Source organism: Emydura macquarii, unplaced genomic scaffold (genome assembly GCF_026122565.2).
Source record: "Emydura macquarii macquarii isolate MOO-44397 ecotype Brisbane River unplaced genomic scaffold, CSIRO-AGI_Emac_v2 contig_1348, whole genome shotgun sequence".
Classification (NCBI taxonomy): Eukaryota; Metazoa; Chordata; order Testudines; family Chelidae; genus Emydura; species Emydura macquarii.
The window spans coordinates 12,880,547-12,893,674 of NW_027131485.1; the positions used below are offsets into that span (position 1 = coordinate 12,880,547).

General features: G+C 44.9%; 1 protein-coding gene across 2 annotated transcripts in view; it reads right to left on the bottom strand.

Moving 5' to 3' along the window:
• The window catches only part of WDR90 (WD repeat domain 90), a 52,008-nt gene that overhangs the window by 10,942 nt on the left and 27,938 nt on the right, over positions 1–13,128 (bottom strand). The window contains exons 24-39 of one of the 2 annotated variants that reach the window (XM_067551231.1): positions 12,665–12,793; positions 12,165–12,298; positions 12,024–12,064; positions 11,377–11,508; positions 10,757–10,942; positions 9,581–9,681; positions 8,770–8,872; positions 8,031–8,152; positions 7,474–7,633; positions 6,884–7,074; positions 5,163–5,331; positions 4,637–4,748; positions 2,813–2,984; positions 1,589–1,711; positions 1,152–1,332; positions 508–638 (exon numbers count right to left, since the gene is read on the bottom strand). In XM_067551231.1, the coding sequence (XP_067407332.1) occupies positions 508–638; positions 1,152–1,332; positions 1,589–1,711; positions 2,813–2,984; positions 4,637–4,748; positions 5,163–5,331; positions 6,884–7,074; positions 7,474–7,633; positions 8,031–8,152; positions 8,770–8,872; positions 9,581–9,681; positions 10,757–10,942; positions 11,377–11,508; positions 12,024–12,064; positions 12,165–12,298; positions 12,665–12,793 (2,187 nt within the window). Of the gene's footprint in view, positions 1–507; positions 639–1,151; positions 1,333–1,588; positions 1,712–2,812; positions 2,985–3,232; positions 3,980–4,636; positions 4,749–5,162; positions 5,332–6,883; positions 7,075–7,473; positions 7,634–8,030; positions 8,153–8,769; positions 8,873–9,580; positions 9,682–10,756; positions 10,943–11,376; positions 11,509–12,023; positions 12,065–12,164; positions 12,299–12,664; positions 12,794–13,128 lie in introns of those variants that run through there. The other variant, XM_067551232.1, reaches the window with a different exon arrangement.

A 13,128-nucleotide genomic window follows, 5' to 3' on the forward strand; every position in this document is an offset into this window, starting at 1 on the left:
AGAGATTGTAGCATTGAACCTCACTGTGCTGGCTCTAGTCAGTGCTAGCATGATCTCCTTTATATAAAAGCACCAAATTCCTTCCCCTACTCCACCTGCACAGTAAGTGGTGGCTACTTCCTAGTCTTGCAGCAGAACTCCTAGTGTTCTCTGGAACTTCAAGTGTTACTTTGGTAGCAAGGGAACAGCAGCAAGCGATTAGACATTCAGCTCCTGTGGGTAGTGGGAAACTGAGGACTTCCCATCCACTTTATATGTATCATACTATGACTGCACCCTACCATGCTTGACTTTACTCTATTGAAGATCCTCCTAAACGAACAGAACAAGATTCTGTGGCGGTGGCATGGGCTGGGGGGGTGGGAAATCGTAGAGGGACAATAAACTAAGCAGCACAGTTATTAATCTGTCCCCTGTCTATGCAGCTGTCTATGGCTGTGGAGTAACAATACAATGGAGACTGTGCTCTGGTACAAGAGTACTACGGCACCTGGGCTCAGGCCTCACCTGTTTCTTTGTGCACTGGATGACTGTGATGGGGGATCCTTTGTGGTCAATGAGGACACGAATGGTCATTCCAGTCCGAGGGCTGCTGACAGCCATCAGCCCATCCTTGCCTCCAGACAAGATGATTTCGCCTACAGATAGGGGAGAGGAGAGAGCTAATCAGCTTCCTGCAGATGAAGAAAAGACCAAATGGGGAAGCCTGCAGGAATGCCTGACTCAAGCTTTCTGAGCACTTGCCAGGGGCTGAAACAACCTGGTCCTAGGGATGAGAGAGGAGAGGTGAGATGAGAGGACACATTTACTTCACTTTAAAACACTGCTTCAGAAAAATAGCTGACATAAGTTTTAAGCAGACAAAAGCTTTATGTGCCAAGTCCCTGAGCTGTCCCAAGGCTACTGTCCCATGGGACACCCAGGATGACAAGGTGCCAGATACACAGCTGGTGTGAACTGGCATAGCTTTATTGACTTCAATTCTCCATCTTAGAATCTGACCTGGGGCCTTCGGAGGGTCACCAATATCTGTAGTGGCCGGAGAGTAGAGCTGTCTCCTCCAAGCACACAGAAGCTGAGCTGCATGACCAAACTATGCTCCTTGAAGCAACATCAATGTATTGGTTATGGGAAACAGCATGTGATCTCACCATCCACAGAGTAGGCAATTGCAGTCAGTGCAACAGAGTGAGGGTGCATTTTCAGTTCCATCTCTGTCCTTGAAATGCTGAACACACGGATGGTGCCATCGCTGTACCCTGCCACTACATGCTGACCCTCAGCCCCACCATGGGAGATGGGGCTAGGGCTCCAGGCCAGACACTGGCAGCTCTGCAAAGGAACAAGATTAGAGACATGGGAAGAAGGAGCATTATGTTCCAAAGAGGTGCATGTAGGTTATTCCTCAACCCCCACACAATGAAGACATGTGAATGATGCTAATCTACATAGATTTCATACCTAAACCCTTCAGTTACAAGCATTTCTCCCACCTCTAGTTCATTCAGTGAGGACAAAGAGGTTCTATCACAACAGACAGTGGCTGCTATCAAGACAACATAGGACATTAGAATGTATCAATGATTACCTGATTCAGCACTTGAAACTGTACCACCAGCTCCATGCTGGACAGAGACCAAACCCTCACACTGCCGTCCTCCCCGCATGTGGCACAGTGAGACTCATCAGGGCTGAATGTCACTTCATTCACCTGCAGCAACAAAGGGGACGGACACTCTACAAATGCCAAAGCAAGTTGCATATCTGCCCCATTCCTTACCCCTATTCCTATCCCTTTCCCCTATCCCCACCAAATTCTCCTCTGGTAGGAGACAGCACACAGGACATTTCAGAGGGAAAGGAAGATTTTTTTAAAGAAAGCTGAGGGATGATGGTAATTAAAATTAGTTGGGCCTATAATGGAAACTTAGAACCGTAACTGCAAAGTTCTGACTGGTTGCTCCATAATGAAGGTCTCAGAAGGGAAGTCTGCAAATCCCATTACCAATCTAGTCACATGCGTTTCTTCCAGGCAAACCCTTATTCAGTAGCACAAATGCAGTGCAAATTAGCATCCAGACTGACACCCTTCAGACACATTTTCCAATATTCTGGACAAAAGACCTCTTTATCCATTAGAGAAGTCTAGCTAGTAAGTAACACTGCACTTCTAGAGTGTTTCATCCAAGAGCCCAATGTTCTAAATAAATTAAGCCTCAAAGGTTCTGTGAGATGCCTCAGGATTGTCCCCCTTTTACTACAGGAGACAGACACAGGGCAGTTAAATGACTTAACCAAGGTCACACAGGATATCTGTGGCAAAGCAGGAAAGAGAACTCAGATTTTCTGACTTTCAAGTCCTCTGCTTTAGCCACAAGACCATCTTTCTCTCTTGGATGAGAGAATATTACCTAGCCCTTCTATAGCACTTTTCATCCATACCTCTCAAAATGCTTTACAAAGGAGGTAGGTAACATCCTCCTTATTTTACAGACGGGGAAACTGAGGCACAGAAGTGAAGTGACTTATTCAGCAATCCATTGGCACAGCCTGGAATAGAACCCAGGTCTCTCAAATCATAGTCCAGTGCTCTATCCGCTAGGCCACATTGCCTAGGCAGCAGTGACAGATCTTTTACCAGTGCCCTGTCAATATTAGCCAAGGCACCAGCAGTGCAAATTCTCTCAGTTGGGCCTGGCCAGCCCTTCTGCAGCGTGAGCCTCCTCACACTGCATTGCGCCTCTGGCTCAGGTGGCACTTGAAACATGTGCTTCCTTCCAGCACAGAAACCCCCCCTTCCAATCCCGCTCACCTTATTCTTGTGTCCACTGATTAGTCGGATGCTGGTGCTCTCCGTCCAGTTTATGTACCACAATGTTCCTGCAGTGGTGCCCACGATTCCCATATCCAGAGAGTCATCAAAGGTTGCACCAACTATTGTCCCATCCAGGGTCATCTCATGTTCCAAAAGGACTGAGCTAGACCTGGGGGAAAGTGGAGTCCAGAGTGGAATATACAAAATAACTAGTTACATCCTTAAGCTGGTAGAGGACAGCCATTATCCTGCCTTCATGGGCAAACTGCCTGGGACTGCCTTAAGGATAATGTGGTTATCCTTAACTACATACATGGCACCTAGGTTCTACAGTGATGGGCTCATTAGACCTGCAGCCAGTGACTACCTTTAACCATATAGCGTAACCATCTTTCTGGGGGAAATAGGTAAGCTCTAAAAGGATTATTTTGATCATCCACTGTGCCTCCTTAATTTGATCCAAAATATTTCACATGTAAAAAAAAAGTCAGAAAAAGAGAAGAGCTGATATGTACAAAGATATTCCTCAAATGTTTGTGCTGTAAAAGGGCTAGCTATCTAAACAGTCTAGTTTAAACAAGACAGCTAAGGCCTACCGGGCTTTCCAACAAGGCAAAAGCACATACAAGAGTTCTGAATTGCAGAGCAGACACATTAGCTCAGTATTGCCTTGTTCAACCTAACATTTAAATGGAAGTGTAAAATAAGCAGCTTTACGTAAGGCTGGGACAAATCACTACATGAGGTAAGACTGACTGAATAGCAGGCTTTCTGTAGTGAGCTGGAGTTACAAGTCTTGATAGGAAATCTGGGGAAAGGAATTCAGGGAAGATTTCCTTCTCCTTGGAGTTTCAGAATTCGAGTGGGGCATCAAAGCTTGTATCCGTCAGCTGAGCCATTAGCAGTTCACATGGCATTTGAAGGCCACAACTAAGTTGAACAAAATAAAGCATATTGCAGCTGAGCTTGCCTTTAGGATGCTTAGATACCATGGTAACAGGTGCCTTATAAAAACTTAAGGCAAAGACAGAGGTACATCCCAAGGAGACCAGAAGGCTGCTCAGATCAGGATGGTGTATTGCATGCTAAGAGCTGTAGTCTCCACAGGCTGAACTCCTGTAGTAAAGATGATGGTGGTCCCACATCGTGCTGGGATAGACTTCGCTGAGAAGAGAGGGAGTCACAGTTGTTAAAGGGGCAGCAAGGGATGCAATATTCCAAGACAGAATAAGCACATTAAATTCTCTTTCCTGCTAATGGAGCTTTTACAAATCACCAAGCCAAAAGGTCAGGTGAGGTAAACTCAAACATTTTTAGTACCAAAAATGTCTATTAGTGACATGATCAGAAAGGAGATGGAACATTCTTTAAGCCTGCCCAGGATTAAATACCTACCTGGACATGCTAAAATACACCAATGAAGAAAATGCAAATTGTATCCGGTTCAAAAAGTTTGATACTCAGGCTTGTCACAGACATACACAAAGAGAACTGTAGGTGTTCTAGACCCCAACCCCTTTGGACAAGGATAAAAAAGGAACAGCCAGAAATTTCCACCTTGAATTCCAAGAGAATCCAGACTGAAGGAACCAGGAGTCTCAGGAATTTAGAGGAGAAGCTAAGAATTAAAGGACAAGGGGAAGCAATTGCATAGGCCAAACAAAAGCCAATGAAAAGATACCACCTACTACGTTCAGGGAGTACAAGAGGAAGGAGAAGGTATGTCTCGAGAATGACTAAATAGCTACGTATCTCAGCACAAACCTCTCTTTTCAGGTTTGTGAAACATGAGTTAGCCACTGCACACACAAGCCAGCTCACCTGGCACCAGAACCTTTCAGCCTCAGCTCCTGCACAGCTGCCACTGACCACAGTCGGATTCTCTTGGTGTTGCTGCCACTGACCAGTCTGTTGCCGCAACATAGAAGCACACCTAGGACACCAGAAAGAAAATGCTTAATGCGACATTAATACCTAGGCTTGTTGATCATTGTAAAGGGATTCATGGACTCTATCAGCTAGTTCACTGGTAAATGTTTGGGAAAAGGAGCAGTGGCTCCGATAGCAGGACTTTGAATCCAAAGCCTCTTGGTTGCTATCCAGAGTTTTCTAGAAGTTGGAGGTGGAACCCAGGCCTCTTAGCAATTGCACAGGAAGGGTGGGGACAGCACCAGCTGTGGCATGAATCTAGCCCCCTTCTATTCTAGCATCTGCCAGTGACTCAGCATTTGAGTGCTGGGAAAATGCTGGAATCAGGATCCAGCAGGGCCAAGATTCTTCTTTCCTCTCAAGTCTCTGTGGAATTTAAGACACAATCCCAGCAGAAGCCAGCAGTATCTGTACCTACCAATCTCACCCTCATCAGCCTCCCAAGTCATAAAACAGCGATTGGTTTGTGTGTCCCACACGCAGATCTGTCCTGTGTTGGTCCCACTATAGAGGAGGTGGTTGGTGCTGTAGCAGAGAGATGTCAGTTCCACCAGTCCTACCATATCAGGGAGGGGGGCTCTATGAACCTACCACATAACAAAAAGCAGCAGGGTCAAAGACATCTTGATAGTTTATGTTTAAAAACCACCCCCAAATTAAGTTAATTCAGCCAATACTTTAGCTCTAACTGAAAACCAGTCACCACCAGTAAGCGTTGCATCACTAAGAGAAGCCAATAGCTCCCACTGGCACAGATGAGTATGGCAGAGCCTTCCATATCCATTACTATGTGCGCTTTAAAAGAAGAGAAGGCAAAGTCTGACAAATAGAAAGGGGAAGTTCAGATGTTCAATTTGCAAACACCTAGAAGATCATAAGCAGATAAGTAACAGTCAGGGTTTGTCAAGAACAAATCATGTCACACCAATCTAATAGTTTTCTTTGACAAGGTAACAAGCCTTGTGGATGGGGGAAGTGGTAGATATGGTATAACTTGACTTTAGTAAGGCTTTTGATCCTGTCTCACTTGATCTTTTCACAAACAAAGTAGGGAAATACAAACCTAGATGGAGTTGCTATAAGGTGGGTGTATAACTGGTTGGAAAACTGTTCCCAGAGAGTAGTTATCAGTGCTCACAGTCAAGCTGGAAGGGCGTATCAACTGGGGTGCCACAGGGATCAGTTCTGGGTCTGGTTCTGTTCAATATCTTCATCAATGATTTGGACAATGGCACAGAGAGAACACTTGGATGATATCAAAGTGGGAGGGGTTGCAAGTGCTTTGAATGATAGGATTAAAATTCAAAATGATCTGGACAAACTAGGGAAATGGTCTGAAGTAAACAGGATGAATTTCAATAAGGACAAATGCAAAGTACTCCATTTAGGAAGGAACAATCAGTTGCACACATACAAAATGGGAAATGATGGCCTAGGAGGGAGTACTGTGGAAAGGGATCTGGGGGTTATAGCTAAATATGAATCAACAGTGTAACATTGTTGCAAAAAAAAAAAAAGCAAACATCATTCTGGGATGCATTAGCAGGAATGTTGCAATCAAGACAGGAGAAGTAATTTTTCCACTCTACTCCATGCTGATAAAGTCTCAGCTGGAGAACTATGTTCATTTCTGGGCGCCACATTACAGGAAAGATGTGGACAAACTGGAGAAAGTTCAGAACAGAGCAACAAAAATGATTCAAGGTCTAGAAAACACGATCTATGAGGAAAGACTGAAAAAAATTGGGTTTGTTTAGTCTGGAGAAGAGAAGGCTGATGGGGGGGGGAGGAACATGATAGCAGTTTTCAAGCACATAAAAGATTGTTACAAGTAGGAGAGTGAGAAATTGTTCTTGTTAGCCTCTAAGCATAAGACAAGAAGCAAAGGGCTTAATAGCAGCAAGAGAGATTTAGGTTGGACATTAGGAAAAATTTCCTAACTGACAGGGTAGTTAAGCACTGGAACAATTACCTAGGGAGGTTGTGGAATCTGTGTCATTGGAGGTTTTTAGGAACAAGTTAGACAAACACCTGGCAGGAATAGTCTAGTTATTACATAGACCAGGCTTGAGGGCAGGGTCTGGACTAGATGATCTCTCGAAGTCCCTTCCAGTCCTACATTTCTATGATTCTATATACCTTGAGGCTGATGTCAGCTCCCCGTTGCTCCATTAGCCAGAAAGTCACTGCTCCCTTTCCTACACAGGCAAGTTCACCAGCAGAAAGAGGGTTAAAGGCCACCTCATGGACTGGTTCTGAGAAATGGGTGGATGACATTAGGTCATAAGTATGGGTGTTCCACAGGGCAAGGGTGCGGTCACTGTAGTCCCCTAGGTATGATGTGAGAGACAGCAAGAACTTCAGCATATCACTTTAATTTGATACCAATATAGTACATTTCCATATTAAATTACTCAGAATTCCCCCAGTTTAACACAGACACAATTTAAACTTGAACTCTCTTTGCTTAAACATGTACTACCAACTTAGTGATGTTACACAAAACAGACACCACAAATGACCCTGTCATATTATGTGTACATTCTGGAGACATCCAGTGTCCCAAGTGACCATGTAACAGCAACTGGATATCCTAACTCTATGCCCCAAGTGACCCCATTATACCTAAGTATGTGTGGACACCACATCCTCAGTGACCTCTTTACACTGGCTGGCTGTCCTGGAGACATCCTACACACGCACATAGCTTTAAGCTTCAGATGACTGACCTAGTGTAACAAGGAGCCTATCGTCACGAGAGTATGCCATGGCCTGTACTTGGGTCTCATGATGGAAAATAACTTTTTGGCAAGTCCCATCCTGTATGTTCCAGATGCGGATCTGACAGCGCGAGTCTCCATTCCCCTGGCCAGAGGCAGAGGCGAGAACCTGGCAGAACAAACAATCCATCACCACTGGCAACTCAATAAGAAATTACATAAATAAACAAGCCCTGTGTAGCCATGAAACCAGGAGTGAAATCATACAGATGGCAAGAGGAAAGCTCCGAAGATTCATAAACAGGGGGACACCTGATGAAAAAAAACACACCGCAGGAGAAGAGTGAAAGCTTCATGGCCACATACCCACAGCATCAACGGCCAGCTAGTTGCAAACATGTGGCATGAGGATTAGAACATGCACGCTTTAGCTTCAAAACCCATAGTGTTTATGTAGTGGACTAGAGAAGGAGCTCAGGGAGCTCATTCAGCAAAGTCCATCCAGTCAAGGACAAATAGCACATTTATACAAACCAGAGCTTCTTCAGGACAGTAGACATCCATACCTGGGCATCATGGCTAACTGCTAAAGTAGAGATTTCTTCAGGGTGGCCAAGCCAATGTTGCTGTGATCCTGAGTGCAGGTCTTCAACCACAATCACACAGCCACAGGTATAGGCAAAGAAACCTAGCAGGTGCAGTGTGAAGGAGAGATATGATATCAGGAGAGGTCTGCACAGAGGTCTTGTGTACAGGCTTTTACATTGCTGTGTCTAACCTATACACCATAATTAAAGAAGTGAAGTTAACTCTTCTGTCCAGAGTGCTTTAGAGTTAACCACCTCTCCCTTATAGGCCATGGGATGTCCTTCCAAGCAGGGAATGAGTGGAGGTAGAAATCTACGTTCTTCCAAATTTGGTGAAGAAAACGTCTTCTGCTTCTTCAGCTCCATCTAACACATATTACTTGTTGGGTTCACAACAGCTCTGATACAAAAAGGTGAGACAGCCTATAGAACAACCAGCTCTCTTCCCTGCCACCATGTGAGCTGAACAACCAAAGGCTGGAAATTACTTTGCCACGTCTGTACCAGCATTTGGATACCACATAAAAAAGGTCCCTTATGGTGCAAAATAAACTCACTGCAGCAGAGTGATGCTCTCGTGTGCATGGCAACATGACTATTTAACTCATCTGACTAATGTCTGCACATTAAATGTGCCATTATAGAAGTGTGTACACACACACACACACACACACACACACACACACACACTTCCCCGAAGCCTCAGCTCCATGAGTACCTGTATCTGGATTCCAGACCATATTCCCCCTTCCATTCCCATTGTAGCCAATAACTGCCTTTAGTTTCAGTCCTTCATTACCAGCTGGAGGATACAAGACACTCTGCAAGGAAAACAGACACTGGTTCAAGACCACCTTTGACAGGATACTCCATTTCAGTTCTAAATACTCTCACAGGAACTACCACACAAACACATAAGGCTAAACGGATTCTGCTGACTCACTGATGGAGATGCTTATTTACCCCACTTGGAGATAAGGAAGATAAGGAGAAAAGGAGATACCCCACTTGGAGATAAGGGAAAAGCTCTGAGGGACAGGTGATCTAGGATGTGAGCTGAGCAGTCCTAAGGGAGAAAGTCTAGGAGCTATAAAACCTTGGAAGAAAGACGAAGCTGAAATTTATGTTCTCATTGATTTATTGGCTAATGAAGCTGGTCTCCAGGAAGGGGTAAGTTTGGAGTTCCTACACAGTGTGAATTATATTGGTACAGCAGACTGGGAAGGCAACTTGCTCTCAAACATGTGCATATAGACTCTGGAGCACTCTTGCACTCTCAATATCTTCTGAACAAAAATATGCAGATTGCAAAGAAAAATAATTGACCCAAAACTGCTTACGGAAAGATCATAGTCAACTCATCTGCCATCATAATAGAAAGTGAGATTAATGCTAAGGGTTTCTAAAACCATTTCACAAAATCCTTTCAACTGTTTGAGGTATTAAAAGGAAGCTATATTAGGAAAAAAACAAAACCAACCTTTCCTGCTCTTTACCTGGCCAGAATTTAGCACTGGGGCAATTCTTACCTGAGGGAGCACAGATGCTTTGAAGCGAGGAGTAAAGTGCCTGTAGGAATCTGGACGGATACAGTGCTGTGGTTCAGGACCTTTGGCCTCCTTTCTAGGTTCTAGCACAGAACATAAAATAAGTCTAACTTTGCTTATGGAAATGGTACATCTCGAGCAACTAGGCCAGTTAATGTTCTGGTTTATTAACCTTCTGAATATTGAGATGCGTACACATGGACACACACACAGAGGCTGGGTTCTCCATTGCCCTGCAGCTTGTGCAGTTATTTATACCAATACAAAGCAAGTATAAAATGACCCAATCAGAATGGTACATTCACACCCACTTTGCCCAGGTGCAAATGGTTGCACAAGGTGCAGGGCCACAGAGATTCATATACACATCTTCCTATACAATCTCCTATCTGGTTGGAAAATGTCAGCATAGCAGGTGTAAAGACAGACTATAATTTGATAACTTATTTCTGTCATCTTGCAGGGTGACAGATACTCCATAAATGCAAAGCACTACCACACTATGGGCATGAGTACTACAGGAGAATGAGCCAAGCAAATAGAAAACTACGACTTTAGATAGAGACAAAGCACATCCTTACTTTTAAATGGACGCTCTCTGACAAATCTTGCCTGAGGCTTTGTGCGCTGGCAGCTGCATGCCTCTGGCAACTAGCTGTGAGCTGCTGCAGCTTTGAAGTTGTATTTCTATTAATAGACACGTTGAGAGCTTTCACAGAAAGCATAACTTCAAAGCAGACAGGTTACATGGTGGAAAGGACTCCAGCGTGCTTAGAAGCAGCAGCAGAGATGAAGATGTATCTGTCTCCCTCCCTGGTCCAACAATTGGTCACAGAGACCAAAACAAATTTCCCTTACATTATTCCTGTGGCAAATGATAGCCAAAAGAAGGAAAATATCACCTGGAAATTCTAGGAACACATACTGCATATGATCTTGTGGCTTAAATCACATCCCTGCCAGAAGCCCATGGCAGGCTGTCAGTATTACTACAGGCACCATACAGAATGCAACATACACGTTCTACTTGTGTCTATATTTTCAGGGATCTTCCCTCATTTCTTTTATTGCTAGAAGCATACTGCCTTGCAGGCAAATGCACTATTTGCTCCCCTAGGAGCAAAGCTCTTCAAAGGCCCAGAACACCCCTTGATTTACCATTTCCTGAGTGACTGGGAGACCTCGAACAGTCCTGACTCACTTTGGGCCTCACAACAAGAGGCTCCTCATTCTCGATTGGATCCTCCATGACAAAGACGGAGTGATCTTTGGTTCCATCTGCAGCCCCTCTACTGCTGCCTTTCAGCCCTGCTTCTTCCCCTTCATCTGACTCAGAGAAAATATCTGAAAAGGAGAGTTGGTGGAAATGAGGGGAGAGTTATTCTGTGCTTCTCCAGGTCTGTTTTATGAGGCTGACCTGTCAATTACAGATAGCTTACCAAGCAAAGCAGGATTTTCCTGTTGCACATTGGGGAGAATGTGGTCAATCATCAAAGGGCCAGAGATCAGAGGTATTCACAGCACCCCCTGGAAATGTCTGGCCAGCGGTTTGATAGATTGAACCGGAGATAAGAGAAAAAGTGGCACCAAGAATTCCTAAACAGTATCGGCTGGCTATGTTTGATTTAGGGAACGGAAGGTGCAGAGCTGCTCATCTTAACCTAGAGGAAGGGGAGGAGGTGGAGAGAAGGAGTGCCATGGCAGCTGTTGAATTATAAAGGGAGCTTTCCCCAACAAACACTTAATTCCCCTTTTCTACAAGAGATTCCTCTTCTCACCATCATGTCCTGCTTGGTGGATGGAGCTGATGTCCAGACATGGTGGTGAGGCCAGAGAAGGAAGAGGAGCTGACAGACGGGGTATCTCATTGGCACTGGATGTAAAATCCTTTGGCTTCTCAGAGCTAGTGTCTGTGAACAGAAAAGGGGACTGGGTAATTCCCTCTGACATCCTCCTAAGACAAGCTGAGGCAATGGCAATACCAATATGCTCAGCTCTCCAGCTTTCTCATACCCAGATGAAGCTATTTACAGATGCCTTATCCTTTATCCCCTGAAGGAGAGAAAAGGGAGACAGGGAGAGGTGAGGAGAGATGAGAAGGAAGAGACAGTGAAGTGGGAGAAAAGCAGAAGAGGCTGAGGTAACAGAGGAGGAGGAGGAGAAGTAAGAGGTAGAAGAGATGAGGAAGACGTTTATCAGTTTTGCCCTTGCCCTCCCAGCAGTTATCTCTGTGACAAGGGGAAACACTTATCACCTGGAGATTTTAAACTTCAGATTAATCCCTAGCACTTAGAGGGAATTAGCTTTTAGTGTCCTGGTCAAGGAGCTAAAATCCCATTTATAACCCCTTCAAGGCTCTCCTGTCTGAAAACAACTTTGGAAAAACGTGTCTGAATGTGTAACAAGATGAAAGGGGTAAACTCACCAGCTCTGGGAGGCACAAGGGACTCAACAGCGGGATGAACACTGGAAAGGTAATGAGACCAGAATTACAACAATAGGGTTGAGAACAAAAGAGAGGGGAACACGGAACGCATTCCCAAGCCAACGGCTGTAGTGCTCTTACTCAGCCTTGGGTGATTCTGCTCTGGATATAGCTAGGAAGTCCCAGAGGAAGATGGCATCTCCAATGCTGATGACGTGCTGTTGGTCAGGGGTGAAGGCCACCTGTCGCACCGGTTCTGAGTGGCCAATATATACCTGGGAGAAAGTAAGAGTGGAAGGGCATGTCTTGTACTTCCAGTGCTCAACTGCTACACCTTTGCATGCTCTCTGGACCATTGATAGTGATGTGGTGAGGATTATTTAATGATAAAGTGCTACAGAAATACTAAGTATTATTAAGTGAAATGAGTTTGGGGTTCTCAATCCATGCCCCATTGGACAAGACTATCACAGTTATGGTTGGGAACCATGGCTCAATTCTGGACAAATCAAGGTTGAGGGCCATTGTCAAACCCATGTGGGGGAGGTTAGCTGCACTATTGCTTTCTGCTCAGAAGGGCTAAGTGGCATTCCAAGTGGAAAAGTCCAAGGCACCACTGATTTTTCCCTCGTGTGCAATACCTGAAAGTTGATGTCGAACCTCATTTGATAGTCCCACACTTTGACAACCCTGTCACCAGCAGTCAGCAGGTATCTGGCATCCTCGCTCAGTGCCAATGAAGAACAGGACAGCTTGTGCACATGGGACACCTGTGAACAAGACATCAATGATAGCTGAACCAGCTGTTTCCATCAGCAGACTTAATTGTTGCAAGAACAAACAGAAAGAACATAAGGCCAGATTGTCTAAGACAGGGGTGGCCAACCCGCAGCTCGCGAGCCGCATGCGGCTCTTTGCTCATACAAATGCGGCCAAAGAGCCGCATGCGGCTCTTTGCATGCGGCTCTTTGCTCTGTGCATTGTATGGGGCGCCAAAGTGAAACTGACAAGCTGCTGCAGAAATGGAAGGAGCAGCTGGAGTTTTCAGTGGAGAGTAAGAGACACTGAAAAGTGAAATTGACAAGCTGCCACCGAAATTGACGGA